Below are 25,812 nucleotides of genomic sequence, written 5' to 3' on the forward strand. Positions count from 1 at the left end.
CCTAATGCAATTGTGGAGGTTATGCATAAACATTTTATAGAGTCTAAAAGCCCCACTCTGCGTTGATGGGCTTTTAAGGGCCAATGGTGTAGAGAGGAAGTCAATCACTAGACAATGGAGGGAAATTGGCTGATCACAGCATTTAAATTGATGTCCACTGACTACCTTAAGTCAATGGGTGAGCTCATTAGGAATGTACAGTATACAATAGCCAAAGTACTGCACGTAGGCCTACACTGAAAAAGTGTCATATCTCCGTAGAGCATTTCTCTTTAATCTTGATCTAAGGTGTGGGGGGGTTGAATAAGGCTATTATCATGCTATATCTTTGATGTGAATGAGCACAGAGACAGATGAGCATGTTGGCTGCTACCTTGGAGACTAAATACAGGAAGTGGTTGTAATACCGAACCAGTTGCTCTTTGAACATATAACTACCCCCTTCCCCATCGCCCTGAGCATCACCTTGTTCATTTTTTTTGTATTTAACTACGCAAGTCAGTTAAAAACAAATTCTTATTTACAATGACGGTTAACTGCTGTCGCCCAACAGGCTCTATCAGCCATCTTTCTAAAACCACAAAACACAACAACCCATAACATATACTGTATAATTCATGATCAACACACTGTAGCTAGTTTGCTCTCTAGCTTTCAGGGTTGAACTGAAATGCGGATAACAAATGCTTAAAACGTTGCTGTTATATTAACCCTAAGTGCCAAACATATCCCATTAGACAGATGGATAATCATTGACGATAGGTGTACTATAATAAACAAATACTTGATTCAGGAGACGTACAAGACTTTGTTTATTATAATGTTTTCAAAAGGATTTCCTTAACGTTTTGTGTACGTTTCAGCCTCTATCATTTCAATAGGGACAATAAGGTCGAAACCAATTACATTCTTTACACATTGACAGTGGTTAATAAATGACAGACAGCCAATGGCCTTGACAGAACCCGCCATGAGAAATCAGCTAGACTTGTTGAAACCATTACGCATCTGTGGAAAAACCCTGTTTCATTGCTTCAAAAAGATCATGTTAGATTCTTTACACTCATAGAATAAGGGAGACAACGTTCTTATGGAAAACCTGAAACAAACTGTTTTCGATGAATAATTCAAGCTTCTTAAAATGGTCATTCAGGATATTTTCTTCAAGGATTCTAAACAAAGTAACTGTGTGACTTTTGCTTCAGTACATCTTTAACCATTAGTCACTGGCTCTAGCAGGATAGAATTCCCCGAAGAGATTTCCTGTTAACAATATGACCACATTAACAAGTCAGGGCACAGTCAGTCTCCCAGCCATACACAGTAAAATAAACAGATGAGACCCTGAATGTCAGACTGTGTTATGGGATGACAGTCTAAATGCAAAATTAAATTAAATTAAGACATAAAAGTTATAAAAGTTAAAATATAGGCTACACTTTCACTCCTGTGAGACCATCTGAAGGGAACCTGTGAACTGAGCAACAATTTTGCTATCAAAATGGATGGCCAATCCAAGTAAGGGGAACATTAAAGTCCAATGTACTGGTGATGATGATAGAATGAGCCTTCACTGACACACATGCAGTACTGAGTACAGCAACACAGGCTCTCACTCTGGCGAAGTCTGGGAACTCTCTCACAGTCACGTGTTATAGCACAGTTTACTTTACCACACTCACGGGAGTATTTGTCCTTTGGGGTTAATATACAAGCACACAACTAAATAATGATTAACAAGATTCCCATAGCCTCCTGTACTCTCTGACTGAGGAGTTGGGAGTCTTCCTCCTAATTAGCACAAAGTCAAGTCCAGCTAGGGAGTGTAGTTCTGGAGAATCTATTATACATTCCAGCAAAGATAAGGAAAACTGAAATAAATACTGTCCTTCAGTGGAGGCGAAGACATTGTAATATTTACAAGGACGTCTCATATGAGACTTGAGTCTCACACAATGGATAAAAAGTGCATGATACGCCTATCTAGGACTGCAGTAGCAAATTACACTGTAGTGTGTTAATGTATTCATTATGAGCAAGAGGTTTAAATGATTTGTGATGTTCTGAGTCCGAAATGGGATGAAAAGCCTAAAAATATATTCCATCAAACAATACGCTACTGTATTTATCTGCTGGGTCATGAAGTGAGGCATGTGATTAAGTCAGTTGTTAGATATGGACTACTTACCATGTAATTTCTGATTGACCTCCACTGTTCATACTTACTATGACAAAACACAGACACGATTTGATTTCTCATACAATACCAGCTGCTGTTCATTCAGATTGTGGATTCAGAGACGACGAGATACAACACAAAGAAGGGAACCGGAAGAAAGAAGATAAGATCATAAAATTGCTTGACTCACAATTTCCCACTTTCATGTCAAGTGACTGTGGAACTGTGAGCATCAGATTAATTGTAAATGGAGGTTCTGAAGACTGTCAAATGGTTTGAGTGGAGACAACTGGACTATATTTCACATGGCGTCTTTACCTCTTTTTACACCACTTTATGTGAGGATAATTTCCTATTCAGAAACATCACAAACTGTCCAATATTACTTATAAAGCAAGTATAAAGCAAGTATAAAGCAAGTATAAAGCAACACATTACTTTTCAATTGAATTATGGGGCTATCGAGGCCTAGTCAGTCAGTAAGATATACACAAACAAGCAGGGAAATAGAAACAGACAAAAAACAACATGGGGCAAAGAGATATTTAGATTTCAAAATACAGTAGCTTAACATCTGAAGGGATATGATAGAACGCGCATTTATCACATTGGCATGCGCCAATCTAAATTCTGTGTGCTACTGTCTTGCTTTGCAGTTAAATATTCAGCAATTGTAGCTAGTGTAATAGCTAATGAGAAGAATAGTACATTATTCAAGCTAGTGGTAAGTGAATTTCAAACCAAAACCATATTCTCTACATTATTTTGTTTTATAGGGTGAACGCTAGTAATTAGGTAGATAGTTGCCCCATGTCAAATGGGCCAGGGCTAACGTTAGCTAGCTAGTTAGCTTGTGGCTCAACTACATTACAGCATGTTTATGACCTTTTCAAAACAGATGTCGGAAATGTAATGGTAGTTTTCTGTAGGCTATTTAGCTTCATTATGCCGCATTCACGTGACCAACTCATCAGATGGCGTGCAAAAGATCTTGGCTAGCTAACATTAGCTCGTTTGAAAAACATGCACTCGTGTCCAAATACAGCGCTTAACGGCCTCAAACATTCAGTTTGAATCTTTGTGATATTACTAAACATTTCCTGATAATAAAGTTGCAAATGACTTAGTTTTGTTGTTTTAGTGAAGACTAGTCAGGAGGGCAACAGTAACATACAGTTTGGCTTTGATATTTCAACTTTCGGCGCCAAAAGTTGTTTTGAAAACAGCATTAGTTCAATTTCCGTCAGTCGTTTTGTGCCTTTGTTTCTGCCATGGCAATCATGGATTAACAGGTAGGGAGGGACTGCTAAAACTAGTTTGGAGGTTATGATTATGCTAGCTAGCAATGCATACCAGTATTGTGGATCATGAGTAGAAAAGCCTTTAATGTGATGTTTGGATGTGGGTCATGAACTGATCACATGTGAAACTCATGATCCACAATATTCTCTGTACTCTAAAGTCACTGATTGAATGGATAAAGAAATATCTTGCATGTCATACCTTCCCTTCCCTTTGGAACCCTCAAGCACTTTTATTTTCTCCAACAGCCCAGTCGCTCCATATTTTAATAATGTAATTGAAACGTTACTTACTACTAAAGACTAGGTATATAGGACGTCTTTGGTTCTACAAGGTGACATCATAGACTTATCATTCAACAATTGCTTCACAAGGCTGCTGGGTCTCCAAAGCAAGCAGAGGATTTAATGTTGTTCTGCCACGACGTCTGAGGTGAGGATGATGGAGATGTGATAAAGAAGATGCATGGAGGACATCCTGCTGCAATTTTTCATGTATTTGTAGCCAATCAGGTCCACAGAAAACCTCAGGTGGTAGAGTAAAGCCCATCTACAATACATAAGTTTAGTACTGATATGTTATGCTGACTGTAAATGTTTAAGCTACTCCTTATTAATATGTTTTATCATGATTAAACTATATGTATTTATCAGTCATTTGTTAAAATGTAAAGCTTATTTTGACAAATTATAGCTTTTCACAAATATAGACTGCTCCAGTCTGTGAAATTGTCAGTGTTGCTGTGTTTTGTTTGAAGCGACTTTGATCATGAAATGGAATGACTGACACCGTGTTTGATCCTGAACCCATTCTTCCTCATCAGTGCTTTTCCTCTCGATCGGAATTCTCACACTATTGTGTAATAATTTGGCACATAGGACCCTGCTGTGGGTTTCTGGATTATGACAATTTACCTGTGTTTCATAGGTGCGGGTATAAGGAGCCGTTCTTCTTCCATGCCCATACTTGGAGCGAGCGGATGGGCGAGGTCACTCCCCAGAAACTACCTGCTGAAGCTCATTTCTCACTTAACCGATAACCCAGAAAGCACACGTTTGAAGAATAGACTTTTCTCCTCTACACGTAAAGGGATTACTTTTTTACTGTTGGTGGAACGACTATCCAAATATTATTGAAAACAAATGGGGGCATTTTGGTTCGTGGAGTTGGGCGTATTAATATTATTTCTCCAGGTAAGAGTTTTTTTTATTTCACTCTAAAGTAGCACGAAATGTAGGCAACGTCATTTACCTGGGAATACGTTGGCTAATATAGTCTGAACCCGTATCTGGTTCAGCCTACAGGTCTTATTTAAAAACGTATTTATGAAAAAATGTCATGATTTGTCTGGTGTTTTTGTTTTAGTCAGCGTTGCGTTAGTCGGTTATTTGCTTAATTATCAGGTTAACGCACCCGGATATGTTTTTATACATATGCCACATTTCGCAATAGGGTGCTGTGCTATTTGTAGAATATCAACAATAGTAGTGAGTGGTCATTATGATAGTATAAATGCATTTCTATGGTAATCTGGTGAAATATTTATTTTATGACCGTGTGCCGTTTTTATAAATACAATTCCTTTTTTTCCTTTTGTAAGGCTTTCAAACCAGGGTCGTCGGAGTCAAAATGTCTACCAGGTTTCAATCCAGAAATATACCTTTTCAAAGTGGAAAGATATCACTTACAAAGTGGCCGGAGACTAGGAAAAGGTAAGAACTAACTGATGGTAGCTTCCTCGCTGTCACATTTTTGCCCGGTCATACGCTAACGCCTTGTTCAAAACAACTGGGAAATATCGAACCTCGGTGCGTTCAAAACTAAAGGCATAAAACGAGCTCCGACTGGGAAATATCTATTTGAAATGTCTTCCAACTCAAAATTACAATTCGGGCCTCTTTCAAGAGCTCCGACCTGAAGATCACTGGCATCATGATTTGACCTCGTATTTTTCCGAGTCCCAGTTGTTTTGAACGCTGCATAAGACCGTGTGTCATCACTTCAGAAAACATTTTAGTTTCATTCACAGCAGACGGTGTTCTGTTTTGAATATTTCAGTACACGTTGATAAATGTGTATCCATTGTTCAATTTGTCAGAAGTGGTTCAATTGGAAGTATTTTGTGTTTAAATATTTGTTCAGTTGCCGAGAGCCTTCGTGATTCCTAATCAAACTGTGCACAGCTGTTTATTGTACAGACAATCCACTGAGCACACATTGTTTTCAGGTTTTGCTATGACTGTGGGCCTTGTCTCTGGCTTCTCTATGAAATTACACTGATTCACAAAATTAATAGAGCAATTTGGTGAGTGAACTTGCTTTGTTTAACAGCACAACATATCAAGAAATACAAGGCTGGTTAGTTTTCACACTCGAGTGTTGCTTTGTTTCTATGTAAAGAATTCACTCATGTGTCTAGGACCGCCAGTAACTCCCTTTGATAAGCCTTTGTTTGTTGAGGTGCGGCTGGCAAGACGACTCTGTACATTACTTGGCAAATATGGCATTGAACTTTTCTCAGTCATAGTTTGTTTACAATAGCATTGTGGTTTGTCTGATCCGCATTGGGGCTAATGGAGGGATTTTTCACACATTTGCTAAGAAATCGAAGTGTCACTTACAATTGTGTGACCAATTTAGTATGCTAGATTTGTATTGTTATGGCTTTTAATTATGCTTCAAACAAGTTGACTTAATTGAAGGCTGTTTTTTCCTTGTAAGGAGGTTGACCAGACTGAGTGAGCTCATCGATGAGACATGCTAAATCTCTGGTAGTTTAACTGGGCGTGTAGGCATAAGCTCTGATCTGATCAGTAGAGTGAAACTGGTTAGACTTCCTGGAATAACCATTAGGCCGGCCAAGATTCCTCTGAGTGACTTCTGACATTGATTGTCATTCGCGTCAACTGACAGCATATTACAAATGAATAATGCATATCAATGAGAAATGATCATGATCATCTCATAGCAAAAAGGCTATATTATTGAACATGTAACTCCTGTAACGAAGCAGCCAATGTAAATTGACATTTGCAAGGAAAACCTTGTTCTAAACAGTGCACCTGATGCGAGCGGTTCCATATGGGACCGAGATCATCTGTTAAACTTAGAAAGGGGAAATCTAAAGATTTAACAACTAGGATGGGTTTACTAATATGACTAGGATTGTGCCTTTTTGGATTCTCGACGAAGAAAGTTGATATGAAAACCAATAGAACAGGGGAGAAATGCTGGTTTCGATGAGGAAGTCTTAGAAACATGGAGGCAATTATTTTACAATGGTGGGACTTTGGCAAGGCTACTTTGAAACAAGGTAAGACATGGCTCATAATATGAAGACTGCTAAGATGGCGCCGAAGAGGATGGCTGACATTTTACATGCTCCTGACCAATTGTGCTATTTTGATGCGTTTTTTTTTTTTTTTTTTGCGTTAACTTATTTTGAGCATGATGTTGCTGCTACTGTCTCTTATGACCGCAAATAAATTCTGGACATCAGAACAGGTATTACTCACCATGAACTGGAAGAAGCTTTATCCTTTGACGAGTCTGAGAAGTCTGAGAATACTGTTCTCTACTGGGCACAGGTAGGTAGCCTAGTGGTTAGTGTTGGACCAGTAACCGAAAGGTTGCTAGATCGAATCCCCGAGCTGACAAGGTAAAAATCTGGCAGTTAACCCATGGTTCTTAGGCCGTCATTGTAAATAACAATTTGTTCTTAACAGGCTCACCTAGTTAAATATATTTTTAAAATCCCCGTCATTTGCGTGAAGAAGAGGGTGCAGATCGGGCTGCGTTCTGAGAATCTGTAGGTGAGTGAGTAAACTGCCATCTGTTCTACTGGCTAACATGCAATTATTGGAAAATTTAAATGAATGACCTATGATTATCCTGCCATTGGGACATTAAGAACTGCAATATCTTTTTCAACGAGTTGTGGCTGAACGACGACGGAGCTGGCGGGATTTTCCATGCTCCGGCAGAACAGAGATGCTATGTCTGGTAAGACGAGGGTCGAGGGTGTCTTTTTGTCAATAAAAGCTGGTGCACGGTGTCAAATATTAAAGAAGGCTTGAGGTATTGCTCGCCTGAGGTAGAGTACCTTATGATAAGTTGTAGACCACACTATCAACCAAGAGTTCTCATCTATATTATTCGTAGCTGTCTACTTACCACCACAGACCGATGCTGGCACTAAGACTGCTCTCAACCAACTCTATATAAGGACATAAGCCAACAAGAAAATGCTCCTCCAGAAGCAGTGCTCCTAGTGACTGGGGACTTTAATGCAGGCAAACTTAAATCAGTTTTACCAAATTTTACTGCCATTTCACATTTGCAATCAGAGGTGAAGAAATCCTAGACCACCTTTACTCCACACACAGAGATGGATACAAAGCTCTCCCCCACCTTCCATCTGGAAAATCGGACTATAGTTCTATCCTCCTGCTTACAAGCAAAAACTAAAGCAGGAAGTTTCAGTGACTTGCTCAATACGGAAGTGGTCAGATGATGCGGATGCTACGCTACAGGGCTGTTTTGCTAGCACAGACTGGAATATGTTCTGGGATTTATCCAATGGCATTGAGTCTACTACCTCAGTCATCGGCTTCATCAATAAGTGCATTGACGTCGTACCCACAGTGACCGTACGTACATATCCCAACCAGAAACCATGGATTACAGGCAACATCCACATCGAGCTAAAGGCTAGAGCTGCCACTTTCAAGGAGCGGGACACTAATCCGGATGCTTATAAGAAATCCCGCTATCCCCTCAGACTAGAGGTCGACCAATTCTGATTTTTCAACACCGATTATTGGAAGACCAAAAAAAGCAGATACCGATTAATCGGCCGTTTTTATTCATTTATTTTTTATTTGTAATAATGACAATTACATACTGAATGAACACTTATTTTACACTTATTTTAACTTAATACATCAATAAAATAAATGTAGCCTCAAATAAAAAAGTGTTGCAACTGGATCCTGGACTTCCTGATGGGCCTCCCCCAGGTGATAAGAGTAGGAAACATGTCTGCCATGCTGATCCTCAACACTGGTACCCCTCAGGGGTGTGTACTTAGTCACCTCCTGTACTCCCTGTTCACTCATGACTGCACGACTCCAACACCATTATGTTTGTCGATGACACAACAGTGTCACCGACAACGATGAGACAGCCTATAGGGAGGAGGTCAGAGAACTGGCAGTGTGGTGCCAGGACAACCACCTCTCCCTCAATGTGAGCGAGACAAAGGAGCTGATCGTGGACTACAGGGAAAGGCGGGCCACACAGGCCCCCATAAACATCAACAGGGCTGTAGTGGAGAGGGTTGAGCGCTTCAAGTTCCTTGGTGTCCACATCATCAACAAACTATTTTGGTCCAAACACACCAAGACAGTTGAGGCGGGCACGACAAAACCTTTCCCCCTCTGGAGACTGAAAAGATTTGGCATGGGTCCCCAGATCCTCAAAGATCTACAGCTGCATGGTTGAGAGCATCCTGATCGGTTGCATCATCACCTGGTATGACAACTGCTCGGCATCTGACCGTGAGGCGCTACAGAGGGTAGTGCGTATGGTCCAGTACATCACTGGGTCCAAGCTTCCCAATGCTCCTTAACAGCTTCTACACCTAAGCCATTAGTCCAGTTGCCATTTTATTAATTGTTTGGCAATCTATATTGACCCCCCCCTCCCCCATCAATTTGTTTTGTGCACTGCTGCTACTCGCTCTTTATTATCTATGCATAGTCACTTCGCCCCTACCTACATGTACAAATTACCTCAACTAACCTGTACCCCCGCACACTGACTCGGTACTGGTACCCCTTGTATATAGCCTTGTTTTTTTATTATATATTAATTTAGTTTATTTGTTAAATATTTGCTTAACTCTTGAACTGCACTGTTGGTTAAGGGCTTGTGAGTAAGCATTTCACCGTATCTATGGATTTCACATGACTTGGAGTACAGATACTGTTATATATTTTTTTAAGAATTAAGGTATTGATCAGACAACCATTCAGACAAACCTTTAGAATGTTTTAGAAATCCAAATATTACACTACCTTTTAAAATTTTGGGGTGACTTAGAAATGTCCTTGTTTTTGAAAGAAAAGCACACTGTCCATTAAAATAACATCAAATTGATCAGAAATACAGTGTAGATGTTGTAAATGACTATGGTAGCTGGAAACTGGTTTTAAAAAAATAGAAAATTATAGGATATCTACAGAGGCCCATTATCAGCAACCATCACTCATGTGTTCCAATGGCATGTTGTGTTAAACTTGGATTAGCTATCATTTTAAAAGGCTAATTGATCATTAGAAAACCTTTGTGCAATTATGTTAGCACAGCTGAAACTGTTCTGATTAAAGAAGCAATTAAACTGGCCTTCTTTATACTAGTTGAGTATCTGGAGAATCAGCATTTGTGGGTTTGATTACAGGCTCAAAATGGCCAAAGACCTTTCTTCTGAAACTCATCAGTCTATTCTTGTTCTGAGAAATAAAGACTATTCCATGCAAGAAATTGCCAAGAAACTGAAGATCTCGTACAACGCTGTGTATTGCTCCCTTCACAGAACAGCGCAAACTGTCTCTAACCAGAATAGAAAGAGGAGTGCGAGGTCCCGGTGCACAACTGAGCAAGCGGACAAATACATTAGTGTCTAGTTTAAGAAACAGAGGCCTCACAAGTCCTCAACTGGCAGCTTTATTAAATAGTACCCGCAAAACACCAGTCTCAAAATGTCAACTGTGTAGAGGCAACTCTGGGATGCTGGCCTTCTAGGCCAGCAGATTGTGCTTAATTTGCACATCTCCCCTCTGAGAATTCACGAACGGGCATTTGACTGTAAAGCTACTCCAGTACTTTTCTCAGTGTAGCCCATTTTTCTCTGGAAAAAAATGCAAGATTGACTTCGAGCAAAACAGTAGGAAATGTAGCATTCGAAATATGATGACCATGTGTTGTTTTTGCCAAAAAGTTAACTGTAAGCTCATTTACTTATATGGCTGCTAGCCAAATAGCGTTGCACTTAGACATCTGAAAATGAAGCTGTTCTCTGCCAAATGTGACTGTGTTTTGTGTGATTAATAATAACTATAGTTGCACGTCCCTGATCACTCTATTGAAGCAAAAAACAGGACTTTCAAAATAAAATGCAGATGTCGTGGTTTTAAAATGCATATTTCTGAACTCTAAATGGACCCCTGATGCGACTATAGGCTATTGAATATTTGAAAGTCGCAAAAAAAGCTTGCTTCAGGCTACACGCGCTTTTCTCTCGCTCATATTTTCACCCTTCAGACTATTCTCAATTTAATCTTGTCTTTACTAATGTCATTTGTTTTTATTTAGAATGGTTCATTATCAAATTTGTCAGGAGTAAAAATACATGTCGTCCGTATGCACATGAATAGCGACTGGAGGCCACATTCCCGCAGTTCGTTTTTCACTCCTGCCAGGTAGTCTACTCCGGCTTAATATCAGCAGCTGAGAAATAAATATAGTAGCAGCTGAGAAATAAATATAGTAGCAGCTGGGATCCTGTTTTTAGTGGCAACCAACTCTCCTTTCACATGGGATTGCATATAAAAATGTCTGGGTTTATAAGAACAATAGTTTCACTCTGCAACAGTCACTGTTCGAGGAGCATGCAGCCTTTTGCTGTGCAACAGGTGATATTCTGCCCAAACTCTATGCCATGGGCTCTCCAACCCAGCTCCTGCAGCTACCCAGAGCTTAATTTGGGAAACAAGTGAGATATTTTCGGGAACGACGCTTGTAACATGTTTTCACAAAACGTATATCATTAAACTGTTGACGGGAGGAGATGGAAACGCACAGTGAGATTCTGTAGCGAAAGATAATGTCAGCCTTTTAATTATGAAAATGCCCTGTTACTAAGCTATTCATCACCTAAGCCTATACGTTATCTCCTTGCGTCATGGATAGAAAGTTTGGAGTGTAGCATAATGGAACAGAACATCCAGTTTGCATAATACAGTCCACAGGCAATTACTAGAATTTGTTTAATTGGAGTATAGCCTAGCTAGATTAATTGTGTATCCAATTTTCAGTTTATGGTCAGTAGGCTATACCTAGGGCTGTTGTGGTTACCGTATTACTGCCACACCGGCAGTAATGAGGCAGAACCGCAGTCAAATACCACCTGACCGTTGAGTCACGGTAATCTCTATTTATCCCCCTCCTGTTCACCCATGACTGCGTGGCCAACCACATCAAGTTTGCAGATGACACAAGGGTTAGGCCTGATTTACCACCAACAACGATGAGACAGCCAGTTGTAAAACAAATGTTTTTGTTACAAGTGGCCTGATTTTCTTTTTGTTGCTCTGGACTTCAGCTTTACCACCTACATCTTTCTTTAATTTGTTCAACTCTTTGACGGCCACCATCTTGCCTAAAGAGTGGTAGTCGCTGTACCTCTACCTACCTGATTCTCTAGTACCTAACTCTTAATAGAATGAGCAGAAAGCAGAGGTGGGTACTGTGGCATACATCTAGTTCAGTTTTTACTTCTGAAAACCACACTTCCATATCTTTCTCAACCACACATTTCTTGTTTTGTGTGTCATTGCACAATTTCTGCATAACATTTAGCCAGTTCATTAGGCTGAAAAGAGGTGTATTGATTTGGTTTTTTTTAAATAATACTCAATCAACTTATTTTGTAAGCTAATAGGAGCACAATGATACATTCAGACCTCTTTGTAGAGCTAGGTCTATGCCTCAGGATGTTTATAGTAGTCATGTGAAACCAGATGTTGCTGCCTGCCTGTCCTTGAGTCTCAACCCAGGGCTGGGCAAGTCAACTCTGCTCTCTGTCCACACAGGATGATTCTAGTAGACTACTTGTATACCATGACAGCTTAATCTCCACCTAGTACATTGTATATTGTTCTAAGTTGCACAGTACTAGTTATACATGTCATGTTAATAGTTACATGAGGATATGGGTCAATTTACTCTTTTGCAAGTCTGACATGTTGTGGGTTTTTACATTGCATGTAATAAGCCCTGCATAATGTCTTTGCAGCACATCAGAGCTGCGATCATGAGGCGACTAGGCCTAGGTGTTTTAGAAGGCCATTTTGCTGCTTCGTTACTATGACCAGTATTCCATTTATACATTTACGGAGAGAGTCTGTGGTGGCTCTTATCAGTTCATCAAGAACTCACTGATGTTATAAATTTGAGATTGGGATGGTGCTTTAAATCTTTTCCTGTTACTGAAGTGCTTTCAATGGTTACTTTTTAAGCCCACATGCATATTACTTTTAAAATATCCTCTGACCACCATTATCTTTGACCTTGCAGTGGTTTTTGATGACTGCACCAGCCGTACCAGCTTTCTCTTTCACTCCGAGGATTCACGCTTCAAAGTAGATGGCGACGGGACGCTGAAACTGAAGAGGGGGCTGACTCTGCATAATGGACATAAGGAGTTCTATGTCTCTACCCATTCCAAGGGCAAGAAGTTCACGGTTCCAGTCAGAGTGCTGCATGAGGCCAGACATGGCCACCACCACAATCACCATGAGATGACCACCCAGCCCAAGGTATATGACTGGTTAAATTAATGAGACTATGGTGTCCTCTAGTGGATAGATGGGCAACTGCATCTCTGGAAGGGTTTCAATGACTTAGCTGGAAATATTCTAATTCTGTCATTTTTAAGTCAATTGAAGTTTGATGGCAGTTTCTGTAAAATGCTCTATGTATTTGGGTGCTGTAAAACCATATACTTGATATTTCATGTTTTTTGTTTCAATTCCACAGCCAGAAAGTCTGTCTCTACCTGTTCTGAACTTCCCCAAGTCTTCAGGAGGTCTGAAAAGAAGGAAGAGGGACTGGGTCATTCCTCCCATCAACTTCCCAGAGAATGCCCGAGGCCCGTTCCCCAAGAATATGGTGCAGGTAAGTGTCTTGTAGGTTAAGGAGCATTTTTCCGTTACTCTAATATCAGCATTGGACATTTCGTCATTGACGTGGATTCTATTATCCTTGTAAACCAGATCAAGTCCAGCAATGATAAAGAGGTGAAGATCCAGTACAGCATCACTGGCACTGGGGCAGACCTACCTCCTGTGGGACTCTTCACTGTGGACAAAAACTCTGGAATACTCTATGTGACCCAGCCTTTGGACAGGGAGAGAAAAGACCAATACATTGTACGGTTTGCGTACCCTAATTTTCCTCCCTTGACTTAATTGAAAACGGATTATATTTAGTTTTAAAGTAATGTTTGCCGTTACTTTTCTCTCTAGCTCCTAGCCCATGCTGTTGCAGTGGGTGCAGGTATAGCTGAGGATCCCATGGAGATCATTGTGAAAGTCATCGATATGAATGACAACAAACCTGTATTTACCCAAGATCCATTTACAGGAACAGTTCCTGAAGCATCAAAACCAGGTATGTTCACACACACTCAGTATTTACGATGCTTAACAATGTTCTTTTTTTAAGGAGAATTATGCCAGGACGATTCAGATTTTTTCTTCATTCTGTTCAGGTGATGAGGTCATGCAGGTAACGGCCACTGATGCTGATGAGGAGGGCTCTGCCAATTCTGATGTCAGATACACCATTCTCAGTCAGGAGCCTCCACTACCAAGCCCCAACATGTTTGTCATCAACCCTGTGACTGGAGGGATTCGGGTTAACGCACCTGGGTTGGACAGAGAGGTTGGTCTCTTTTCAAATCAATAGTCTTGTCGATCACTTATTCATTGTGTATATTCCACATGCATTACACTTGTGATTCTGATTTTAATTTTCTACTTAATTTGTCAGAAATATACCAAATATACTTTGGCAATCCAAGCTGCCGATATGGAGGGAAATGGCCTTACCAGCTTTGGCAAAGCCATCATTACAGTAACGGACAGCAATGACAACGCGCCACAGTTTGTGACGCCTTCGGTAAGCACATTTCTGAAGGCAAACTTTTAAATTGCCGCCTTACAATCGTTTTAACACATAATGGAATTGCCCTCTCTTTGTTGCTTTATAATCATGTGTCTCTCATTTGCAGTACACCGTGTCAGTCCCAGAGAATAAAGTGGATGCCTTGGTGGTGAAAATGCCAGTGACTGATGGAGATGAGCCTCACTCCTCTGCCTGGGCCACCACCTACAAGATAGTTGACGGGGACCCTCAAGGCCTTTTCAGTGTGAGCACAGGCCCTAGCAAGCTGGAGGGCATCATTACAACTGCTAAGGTATGTTGAAATCCTCTCCTATAGATATATTTGAGCTGCTACTCTGGAGGTGCAGCAAAATGTAGCTTTTTAGCTGCTTTCCTGGAATGATATCCTGGAAGAAGTAATTTTCACTCCCCTTTGTATTTATTTGTACAGTGACGCTAAAACATTTTAAGATGACTCTATACTCTAGTGTTTTTTTAAAATTAGAGATCCAATATTTCATATGAGCCGACAGTACACTATCCCATTTTTATTTGACTTTGCGCCCAGATGCTCACAATTTTGGCGGCAGTAAGAAAGCCATCGCCATCTGCACCTGTTCGACATGGCCTAGTTTTTATTACTTCTAAACAAGCTTTTTGGGGTTCTCGTACATTTACAATGTTTTGATTCTTCCTTGAACAGTCACTAAGATTATATTTGGTTGTGAACTTTGCAAAATTATCAATTTTGGATGCAGCAGTTGTTAGCTAGAATACTTACGCTCTATGATATGCTGTAGCAAAAGCTAGCCAAAGAGCCATTTTACTGGTTGACGTGTTAAGTATAATGCAGTTGATTTGCAATGACACAAACATTATATTAAACAGGGCATTCAAATCAGTCTTAAAATCCAATGTATTATCTATAAGAAGTGTGAAATGCACTCATAAGCAGCATGTAAATATAGGCATTTTTTGCTGGAGTTCTATAAGGCCACCAACTGTCTTTGCATATTGCCCTCGTGCAGCGAACACAGAAAGGGGTCTATAGAAAATACATTATTTGCCATGCATGTCTCTTATTGTAAATAAGAATGTTTCTAAACCCTTCTACATTTGTGTATATGCTACCATTTTATTCTGGATAATCATGGATGACTTGAATCACGATGAGTGAGAGTTCAAGGGATGAATTGCATACCCCAAAAAAATGTTTATTGGGAATGGTGAGAGGTTGGCATGTTTTGGGGGTATGAACTTTTTGCCTCCAACTTTCTCACTAATCATTATTCATGATTCATTCAGGATTATCCGTAGTCATGGTAGTATCCACATAATGTAAAGTTGTTCAGAAACATTCTTATTTACCATTCATTTCTATTGGGCACAACAAACTGAAAATGCATCCAAGTTTGTAGTTGCAAGCTTGACTTGGTCATGGCGTGCGAGGAATATGGAACCAAATACTCAACTTTGACTACTTTAATACTCTGAATTTGTAGAAATACCTATGACTAAGAAGGGGGCAAGATGCATGAAGTGCTTTTATTTATAAATGGTAAAATGGCTATTTATGAAAATACCCTCAATGAAAAGTTACATTTTGTACCGTTGCTTCATATGAAACAAATTATATAAAATCCTGGATTAAGGAGCCAAATTAAAAGTTTTGGCTACGTTGGGTAAATGTGTAGGGGGAGAGTATGATTGTAGATATAAACACAATTATCCTGATTCTATGTCTGAAGGATTCCTATGCTGATGGGCTTTTCTGTTCTTTCAACACAGCCGCTTGACTTTGAGAAGAACAACAAGTACACTCTGCTGGTCACTGTGCAGAATGAAGTCCCATTCGCAATCAGCCTGCCCACCTCCACTGCTACTGTTGTAGTGAATGTGGAGGATGTGAATGAAGCTCCAGTCTTCACCCCAGTGGAGAAGATTATCAGGAAACCTGAGGACCTCCCTGTTGACAGTGACCTGGTTCTGTACACCGCCACAGACCCAGACACTGCAAGGAATCAGAAAGTCACGTAAGATTAGAACTTCATTTACAATTTCTTATGTTTTGTAAGATTTGAAGAGGAAAACATTTTTCAAATGACGACTGTACAGGTTGTAAGCAATGCTCTTACTTATTTTTTTACATTTACTACACAGATACAAGATACGCAATGATCCTGCTGGATGGCTAAATATCAACAAAGACACTGGGCTGATCAAAGTCAAGAGCCTCATGGACAGAGAATCCACTTTTGTCCAAGACAACAAATACTCTGTTGTTGTTCTGGGCATCGACAACGGTATTTAAATGTTCCCTTTTTCTAATGTTAATATTTAAAATTTTGTAAATGACCACACCCTAAACTTGACCCTGAGTGACAGTGCTCTAATTTGGATATGCAGATGAAATCCCGGCAACTGGCACTGGTACCCTTATCATAGAGCTGGAGGATGTGAATGATAATGCTCCAACCATCGACGAGAGTGTGATCAGGGTCTGCAACAAGGAGTCCTCCCCACAGCTGCTGTCAGTCACTGATAAAGACAGCGCGGGCTTTGCTGCTCCATACACCGTACAGCTTCAGGGGTCGTCCCATTCTAACTGGACTGCCAGAATGAACGACACAAGTATGTATTGATTTTTCCCAGAACTACAGTACTTGCCCCCCTTTAAAACAATTGCGTTGTTAAATGTTACCCGTTTTCCATTTCAGAGACGGGCATTATCCTGACACTGAAGACTGTGTTGGACAGTGGAGATTACATGGTTGTCCTGAGAGTGTCTGACAACCAGGGCCTGCACCATGACAGCACCATCCAGGCCTCCGTGTGTGACTGCAAAGGAGCAGATGTCCAGTGTACCGATAAAGCTGTAGCAGGCTTCGGCATCTCTAGCATTCTGGGAATTCTAGGAGCAGTCTTACTACTCCTATGTAAGTTGTTCATTTGTTTAACCCGGCACTAAAGTGTTTAGTCAGTGCTGTCCTCGACGCGTACATATGTAATTGTTAATACACAGTGATGTACTAGTGTGTTAAGGCCCTGTGTTTATGTTGTGCTCCAGTGTTGTCTCTTCTGCTGCTCATGTTCCTGCGGAAGAGAGGTGGTGAGAAGAAGGAGCCTCTGCTGCAAGAGGACGATGTCAGGGACAACATCTACTACTATGACGAGGAGGGAGGTGGCGAGGATGACCAGGTGATGGGAGCGCTCACTAGACTAGCTCAGAACATGCCTACCAGGCCAGGGTTCCCCCACTGTCTCAAATAGTTTTTCAACAGAACATACTGTCAGTGTGACACGTATATGTCCCTGGATAAGCTCTCACAATATTAGCATTTATTAAATGCAGTCATATAGGCCACTAAGTTACTTATTCAATAAGAAGTTGTATTTCCCCTCAGACACAATCTTGTGGATGTCTGGTTTGATGGATTAATGCGATTTTGATGTGCAGGCAGTCTTCGATTGACTTTGTGATAAGCCGGTTCCTGTCATGAGTATATTGCCTTCATGGAGGAAAATGAGGACTCTCATTAAGTCGATCCAAACATTGTTAGCACAAAAAAATGCACGTTTCTTTATTGTGCTGTATTCCTCTGAGCATGCCACCCAAAACGCACACAGTGACTCGGCACTCCTGAGCGCATCCCTTATATGGCTCGATGTCTGGAATTCAATCGGGTTTTTTTGTTGCCTCATCCAGCGAGGGTATCTTTTTTTTTTTTAGCAAGGGAGGAGAATTCCCCACCTGGGTGGACTGAGGGGATTACGTACAAACGCAATGATATCCTTTGGCTTGCTGTGGTCTTCAAATCTGGTGGATAAGTTCTCTCAGCTGCTTGGTGAAATCTTCCATCACCTCTGACAATGCTGTGGCCTGGTCCCTCTGTTTGTCGTGTCTTCAGTGTGCTGAAGTGCAGTAGCCTTCCAGATGCTAAGTCCAAATCGAACAACTCAAATTTCTCCATGTCCACGACTGTTTCCCACTTCCCACAGATTGAACCTGTTTTAAGTTACAGAATATGTCTGCAAAAAGCTGTGTGCAGCTTACAGTTAATAATTGAATGTTTCTGGTTCTGGCCTCTATGGGGCGGAAGGGCACTGAGTTTTATGCTTAGATTCATAATTACATCAGATTTAATTATTTGCAAACAGCGATATTTTCATTGTAAATAAGGCATTGGGAAAAGATGGAGCGATGAACGCATCTCTGTACATTCTTATCAACATCGATTTTCATTAGCCACCTTCTGGAGACTTTGAGAGGTACCTTTTTATCTTGCTATCAAGTAAATTGTTCTGAACAAATGGTAATGTTAAAATAAGTAGTGTAGGCTACGTAGACTTGTTTTTTTCCCCACCAATCAACGCACAGAAATTGACTAATTGAATAGACAAATTTTGAGCTTTATCAGATAAATTATTGTCACTGAGTTTATTATGTACTAATCATGTGTTAAACATGTTAAATTTGTTGTGTAGGCCAATTGTGCTAATATTATATACAGTGCCTTGCGAAAGTATTCGGCCCCCTTGAACTTTGCGACCTTTTGCCACATTTCAGGCTTCAAACATAAAGATATAAAACTGTATTTTTTTGTGAAGAATCAACAACAAGTGGGACACAATCATGAAGTGGAACGACATTTATTGAATATTTCTAACTTTTTTAACAAATCAAAAACTGAAAAATGGGCGTGCAAAATTATTGAGCCCCTTTACTTTCAGTGCAGCAAACTCTCTCCAGAAGTTCAGTGAGGATCTCTGAATGATCCAATGTTGACCTAAATGACTAATGATGATAAATTACAATCCACCTGTGTGTAATCAAGTCTCCGTATAAATGCACCTGCACTGTGATAGTCTCAGAGGTCTGTTAAAAGCGCAGAGAGCATCATGAAGAACAAGGAACACACCAGGCAGGTCCGAGATACTGTTGTGAAGAAGTTTAAAGCCGGATTTGGATACAAAAAGATTTCCCAAGCTTTAAACATCCCAAGGAGCACTGTGCAAGCGATAATATTGAAATGGAAGGAGTATCAGACCACTGCAAATCTACCAAGACCTGGCCGTCCCTCTAAACTTTCAGCTCATACAAGGAGAAGACTGATCAGAGATGCAGCCAAGAGGCCCATGATCACTCTGGATGAACTGCAGAGATCTACAGCTGAGGTGGGAGACTCTGTCCATAGGACAACAATCAGTCGTATATTGCATAAATCTGGCCTTCATGGAAGAGTGGCAAGAAAGCCATTTCTTAAAGATATCCATAAAAAGTGTTTAAAGTTTGCCACAAGCCACCTGGGAGACACACCAAACATGTGGAAGAAGGTGCTCTGGTCAGATGAAACCAAAATTGAACTTTTTGGCAACAATGCAAAATGTTATGTTTGGCGTAAAAGCAACACAGCTGAACACACCATCCCCACTGTCAAACATGGTGGTGGCAGCATCATGGTTTGGGCCTGCTTTTCTTCAGCAGGGACAGGGAAGATGGTTAAAATTGATGGGAAGATGGATGGAGCCAAATACAGGACCATTCTGGAAGAAAACCTGATGGAGTCTGCAAAAGACCTGAGACTGGGACGGAGATTTGTCTTCCAACAAGACAATGATCCAAAACATAAAGCAAAATCTACAATGGAATGGTTCAAAAATAAACATATCCAGGTGTTAGAATGGCCAAGTCAAAGTCCAGACCTGAATCCAATCGAATCTGTGGAAAGAACTGAAAACTGCTGTTCACAAATGCTCTCCATCCAACCTCACTGAGCTCGAGCTGTTTTGCAAGGAGGAATGGGAAAAAATTTCAGTCTCTCGATGTGCAAAACTGATAGAGACATACCCCAAGCGACTTACAGCTGTAATCGCAGCAAAAGGTGGCGCTACAAAGTATTACCTTAAGGGGGCTGAATAATTTTGCACGCCCAATTTTTCAGTTTTTGATTTGTTAAAAAGGTTTGAAATATCCAATAAATGTCGTTCCACTTCATGATTGTGTCCCACTTGTTGTTGATTCTTCACAAAAAAATACAGTTTTATATCTTTATGTTTGAAGCCTGAAATGTGGCAAAAGGTCGCAAAGTTCAAGGGGGCCGAATACTTTCGCAAGGCACTGTATTTACTATGTTCTGGCCCGCTGACTGTTGGCTCAGAAAAAATTTGTCCCGGGACCAAACCTGGTTGAGGAACCCTGGACTAGGCTTTTCCAAGGGTCCATTTTTTTTTATTGTGATGTACATGTTATTGCAAACCATTGCATCTGTCACTTGATGTTTTTATGTTTCTGTGTCTTGTACAGACATGTATTATATTACATCTTTCCACCTTCAGGATTTCGACTTGAGTGTCCTGCACAGAGGTCTGGATAACCGTCCTGATGTTTTCCGTAATGACATCGCTCCAACCATGGCCCGGCCAGAGTATCGTCCACGACCCGCCAACCCAGCCGACATTGGCAACTTCATTGATGATGTGAGTCAAGTCTTGAACTGATTTATACTATGAGTAGAATGCACAGTTAAGGTCATATCTAGGTCTTCTGGAGATGATTTGTCATGGAAATAACTGGATTTGACATGGATAATGTCAGAATGCATGTTTAGAATTTGTGCTGTATGTTCAAGGTGGTAAAATGTAATCTTTCTGTTGACCAGAACCTGAAGGCAGCTGACAACGACCCCACTGCCCCTCCCTACGACTCCCTCCTGGTGTTTGACTATGAAGGAGGTGGCTCTGAGGCCGGCTCCCTCAGTTCCCTCAATTCCTCCAACTCAGGAGGCGACCAGGACTACGACCTCCTTCAAGAGTGGGGCCCGCGCTTCAAGAAGCTGTCTGACATGTACGGAGGAGGAGAGGATTGAGGAGTCAGTCAGCCACTAAACCTTTTTGCTTGGAAACTGTCCGGTTCTCCACACTTGGGTCTGTAGACTGAGGTCATTTCTTTATTTCCCCTTTTTTATGCGTTTCGGGCACATCTACAGTTTGGCAATTTGATTTGTGCAGACATGGGACCATTTTAGAAAAATGTGTTCAATGCTCGTCTTCAGCATGGGGAGGGTGGCACACTTGGCTCTGCACTAGCAGGATGTTGACATGGATTTTACACAGTTCAGCAGTTCTTTCTAATGGACTCTTAACAACCCCAGATTGTACTTGAATTTAATATGCTTTGTTTGCTGTTTTTTGCTTCTATGTTGGCGTCGTATCGAAGTTATTTTTTAAAAATGGATATATATATATATATATCTCACGATCCTTTGGCATGAAATTGAAGTTACTGGAAGCCAAATGAGCCTTACGATTTTTTTTTGTTAGCATTTATTGAGCTTGATAATAAACTGTTAAGTTTGGATTGCTTTATTCCTTTTCATTTTAATCATATTAATCACTAAGTGTATTTTTTTTTTTTTTTCCTGAAGAAGCTCCGTTCTGCTTTTTTAAATTAAAGATATCCCTTTGGTACAATGATGGATGTTAATATTTGTATTAAATACATTGTAATTTGTCTTATTTTGAATTAAATTATTCAAATTCACAGCTGAGACACTAGATGGCGATGATTGAATAAAACAGGTCTTGGTCAATGAATGATGGCATTTCCTTGTCCCGCAGAACAGATTGTACAAGTTATAGTTAAGTAATAAGGCCGGAGGGGGTGTGGTGTATATGGTAAACATATCTCGGCTAAGGGCTGTTCTTATCCACGATGCAACACGGGGTGCCTGGACAGAGCCTTTAGCCGTGGTTTATTGGCCATATACCACAAAACCCTCAGGTGCCTTAATGGTTACAAATGTAATTAGAGCAATAAAAATGTATATTTTGTCATATCAGTCCGTATACCATGGGTATCAGCCAATCTGCAGGGCTTGAACCATTTATAGGCTACCTTAGACATTTAGACTCATGCATGTGATTTTTAAGGCACAATGTGCAATTTTAAACACATTTGTTTTGTCTTAGCCTTCAGGAGTAGGTGGTTGAGGTCATTGTATTTGTATTATTTTCCAGTCATCTGTTCAAGCAATTGAATTCTTGCGCACATCATAAATGAAAAGTTACGGTTGCTTTTAGTTGTCTACCCCACGGACCCCCCCTCCTTGAATGCTAGTTTGGTTGCCTCAATAGGATGCACTTCATGGAATAGAACATGAGTGGTCCAGGAATACGCTTTGCTTTCAAATGAGACATGGAAAGAAACTGAGAATAATAGACAAGGAACCTCTCACGTAACACTTCAAGTCTGTCTTTCTTTTCAAGTAAGCATAGGATACAAATAAAAGTACATTCAAATTAACACTGTCATTTGGCCTAATCATAGGTCTGGACTTTGAGCACGTTTTAAGAAGGTGTAGAAATTTTTTGTAAGCTAGTTCAACCAAAAAAAGCATTTATTTGGCATTTTTTGCTATACCATATGATAGAAGGTTTGTAGCATAAAGAAAAACGAGTATAGAAAAAATAAATACCGGTTAGGCAATATTTTGACTAATTATAAAGCCAACCAGGCAGGGCCAATTCAGGTCGCCTGTCTACAGGCTTGCAGACTACTGTGTTGCGATGCACCTGTTTTGTTGGGGTATACTGATCGACGCAGAGGTGCCGCCCCCATGCACTTGTCCTTTCATTCTAATTGGTCCGACAGGGTGTGTATGCTAATTCTCAGCGACCGCTGCACCTGACTCTCCACTCCACCGAAGAATGCAAGGCAAAAGACAGCCTCCAAGTAACAGCTATTTATTCTACAGGTCATCCTACTCAACGAGCACTCACTTGTTACATTATTGCGGCGCTGCAGACTCATCAATAACAGAGCTATATGATAAAGATGCCACGGTCTTTTCTGGTGAAGAAACATCTCACTAATAAGAAGCCAAACTATGGAATTCTGGATTCAAAATCAGACGGTACAGTTAAGTTTTAAAATCGACTGAAATTATACGTTTCTATCGTTGTGTTATATATAGAACTTCTCATCTAGTTCTATAAAAAAAAAGACCTATGTGAATAACTTTGCTGTTTTGTCTGTTGGCTATTTATTGCATTATTTCAGAGAAAAAAATATGAATTTATCGTTATCTTTATTCCATTCATAGCTCATTTTAAAAAGGAATTGTATTTTTGCTTTGAGTAGTTGAACACACTAGGCCTATAACTCAAACAATATGATTTCAGCATAGTCTAAAATTATGTTCGTTATAGGAAAGTAAATAATGATGGATTGAACTGATACCTTGGAATAGAATCCAACAAATGCGCTTTTGGAGTTTAGCAGGTGCAAAATCTGTCACACAAAAGAAGAGATTAATAGTCCCTCCTCCAGGGATCTGAAGGGTCCTATTAAGCGCGTTCAAGAGGCTAATGTAGTGCCCTTCGAGGCTCCTTTTACCCCCGAAATGTGCCTTAGGTCTGTGTTTTTGTTCCAATTCACCCCTTAAAGCGAGCTAGCCTCCCACCCTCCTGTATTGAACTGTCAAGATTACCATTATAGAAGTGGAAAAGAAAATGTATGTGACTGAAATCAGATTCGTTTTTTGTAAGGAAAGTAAAATAGTGTCAGTTGGCTATGCTATGGGAATGCATTGGAGCTTTGGAATTTATGCAAATCGATATGCACAATACAGTCCCTCAGTACTTTGAGACTGCTCCTAATATTGTAAATTAATGTCAAATGTTTAACTATACATTTTAACGTATTACTAAATGATACCTAATTATTCTCATAGAGTATGATTAAAACATTTGAGTGTACTTGTAAAATAAGTTTTAACATAAAATGGTGTTTGTGTCATTACAGCTCTCCACACCAGCCTGGTCTATCTTGAGGTACCCTGTTACATCCCCAGCACTCCTCAGCCCCTGGAGGGTTGGCTGCCAGGGCCAAGTCTCATCCCCACACCAGCCTCCATGCACTCTCCCAAGGTAGACAGGCTGCCTTCAAGGGACACCAGCTTGTCCCTGCATAGCTCAACACAGGAAATCACCTACCCCCTGTCAGTGTCTCACAACAATCCGCTAAGAGACTCACAGTCCGGATTTAAGTCCCTGGGAACCATGGAACCCCAGACCTTCATGCTCTCACAGGACTTCAGACACCCGGAGGAGAGGGGCAGCATGCCTAATCCCCTCCTGGGCCTTGTTCACTCTAGTGTTAGTCAGGAGCGCTTTGAATGCTTTGACTGTCACAAAGCCTACTTCACCTTCTCTGGGCTGGCTAAGCACAGGCAGTTGCACTGTGAGTGGCAGTGTCACAAGTACTTCTGCTGCAGGTACTGTGACAAGGAGTACGTGAGTCTGGGAGCTCTGAAGATGCACATCCGAACACACACACTGCCCTGCGTCTGCAAGCTCTGTGGGAAGGCCTTCTCCAGGCCTTGGCTGCTCCAGGGACACATTCGCACACATACAGGTACAGACAGAGTAATGTACAGCCGGCAACACTTTTTACCTTTATTCACCTGCTTCATGAATTGAGTTTGACTTCACACCATCCCGTATTCAGTTACCCACTAGGGCTCTGAGGTTATCAATTTTTTTTTCAGGTGAGAAGCCCTTCTCCTGCCCACACTGCAGCCGGGCGTTTGCTGACCGCTCCAACCTCCGAGCACACCTACAGACACACTCTGACATCAAGAAATACCAGTGCAAGAGTTGCTCCAAAACCTTCTCCAGGATATCTCTGCTCTGCAAGCATGAAGAGGCTGGCTGCTCCCCACTGTCCTGATTCCGTTTACTGCCAGTGCTGCCCACTCTGTGCCTATTGCCTACTTGCCTAGACTATGTCTGGTTCTACTAACATCAGACTTCCCTCACAAAGCACTGGAGATAGACTACTATTGGTGACACGGAGCTCTGACTACTGTATGTTTTTGTTCTCTGACATTTCAAGCTCATGAAATAAGCACAATGGACTGTGTCCAAAGACATTCTTATGTCATATATTTGACATATGAAGTAGTTGTATGACATCAAGACAAAAAAGAGAAAAGTTGTTATCGCATGCTGCCAAAAATACTTGAAATTTAAAGCCTTGAAGTTTTTGATTGTGTTATTGATAATTACCTGTGCCTTTTGAGGAAATGTATAGCTGGAGTATACAATTTTGTATGAACTTTGTTTGTTTAAAGACAATAAATACCTATTTTTGTACAATTGCCTTGTATTAAGCCTAAATATGAAAACATGCATAATCATGTGAGACACGAACCACTGAGATGAAAACACAAGCCCCAGTCTAAGTCAGGAAATATTGAAGAAACCCACTTTTCTAAAATCAAAACAAATGCTGAGTGTCTGCTGTAGAGTACTAGGACTACATGTTATCACTTTGCTATCATTGCCTCAGCATGTTCCTACTTTACGACCATTTCTTGGCATTG

General features: G+C 40.6%; 2 protein-coding genes across 4 annotated transcripts; both read left to right on the forward strand.

Annotated features, from left to right (window-relative positions):
* Positions 1-2,381: 2,381 nt before the first annotated feature.
* On the forward strand, positions 2,382-22,021 carry LOC110526291 (cadherin-1). Of its 3 annotated transcripts, none has more exons than XM_090238451.1 (17): positions 2,382-3,913; positions 4,409-4,674; positions 5,082-5,193; positions 12,839-13,080; positions 13,301-13,438; positions 13,537-13,692; positions 13,789-13,933; positions 14,034-14,206; positions 14,315-14,443; positions 14,556-14,741; positions 16,217-16,461; positions 16,589-16,731; positions 16,835-17,059; positions 17,146-17,364; positions 17,496-17,626; positions 20,765-20,905; positions 21,088-22,021. In XM_090238451.1, the coding sequence occupies exons 2-17, from the start codon at positions 4,624-4,626 to the stop codon at positions 21,292-21,294; spliced, it is 2,643 nt and encodes an 880-aa protein (XP_090094577.1). In that variant the 5' UTR covers positions 2,382-3,913; positions 4,409-4,623; the 3' UTR covers positions 21,295-22,021. The 3 variants fall into 3 exon arrangements, with proteins under 3 accessions (XP_090094577.1, XP_021462792.3, XP_090094578.1); XM_021607117.3 differs by having other exon boundaries at positions 2,621-2,903; XM_090238452.1 differs by lacking the exon at positions 2,382-3,913 and adding an exon at positions 3,981-4,011.
* A 1,066-nt stretch (positions 22,022-23,087) lies between these two features.
* LOC110526293 (zinc finger protein SNAI3-like) lies at positions 23,088-25,585 on the forward strand. The gene is made up of 3 exons (XM_021607118.3): positions 23,088-23,340; positions 24,231-24,842; positions 24,976-25,585. Exons 1-3 carry the CDS (start codon positions 23,253-23,255, stop codon positions 25,155-25,157), a joined length of 882 nt encoding a protein of 293 aa, XP_021462793.3. The 5' UTR covers positions 23,088-23,252; the 3' UTR covers positions 25,158-25,585.
* Positions 25,586-25,812: the final 227 nt, after the last annotated feature.

This window comes from Oncorhynchus mykiss, chromosome 6 (assembly GCF_057628025.1).
Source record: "Oncorhynchus mykiss isolate SJ-2025 chromosome 6, ASM5762802v1, whole genome shotgun sequence".
Classification (NCBI taxonomy): domain Eukaryota; kingdom Metazoa; phylum Chordata; class Actinopteri; order Salmoniformes; family Salmonidae; genus Oncorhynchus; species Oncorhynchus mykiss.

Excerpts from the sequence above, each read along its gene's own strand:
- LOC110526291 (XM_090238451.1), top strand. The coding sequence starts at position 4,624 with ATGGGGGCATTTTGGTTCGTGGAGTTGGGCGTATTAATATTATTTCTC. Across the intron at positions 13,934-14,033 it reads TCCTGAAGCATCAAAACCAG|GTGATGAGGTCATGCAGGTA; the intron begins GTATGTTCACAC and ends CATTCTGTTCAG. Across the intron at positions 16,732-16,834 it reads TGTTCTGGGCATCGACAACG|ATGAAATCCCGGCAACTGGC; the intron begins GTATTTAAATGT and ends TTGGATATGCAG.
- LOC110526293 (XM_021607118.3), top strand. The coding sequence starts at position 23,253 with ATGATAAAGATGCCACGGTCTTTTCTGGTGAAGAAACATCTCACTAAT. Across the intron at positions 23,341-24,230 it reads TCTGGATTCAAAATCAGACG|CTCTCCACACCAGCCTGGTC; the intron begins GTACAGTTAAGT and ends GTGTCATTACAG. Across the intron at positions 24,843-24,975 it reads ACACATTCGCACACATACAG|GTGAGAAGCCCTTCTCCTGC; the intron begins GTACAGACAGAG and ends TTTTTTTTTCAG.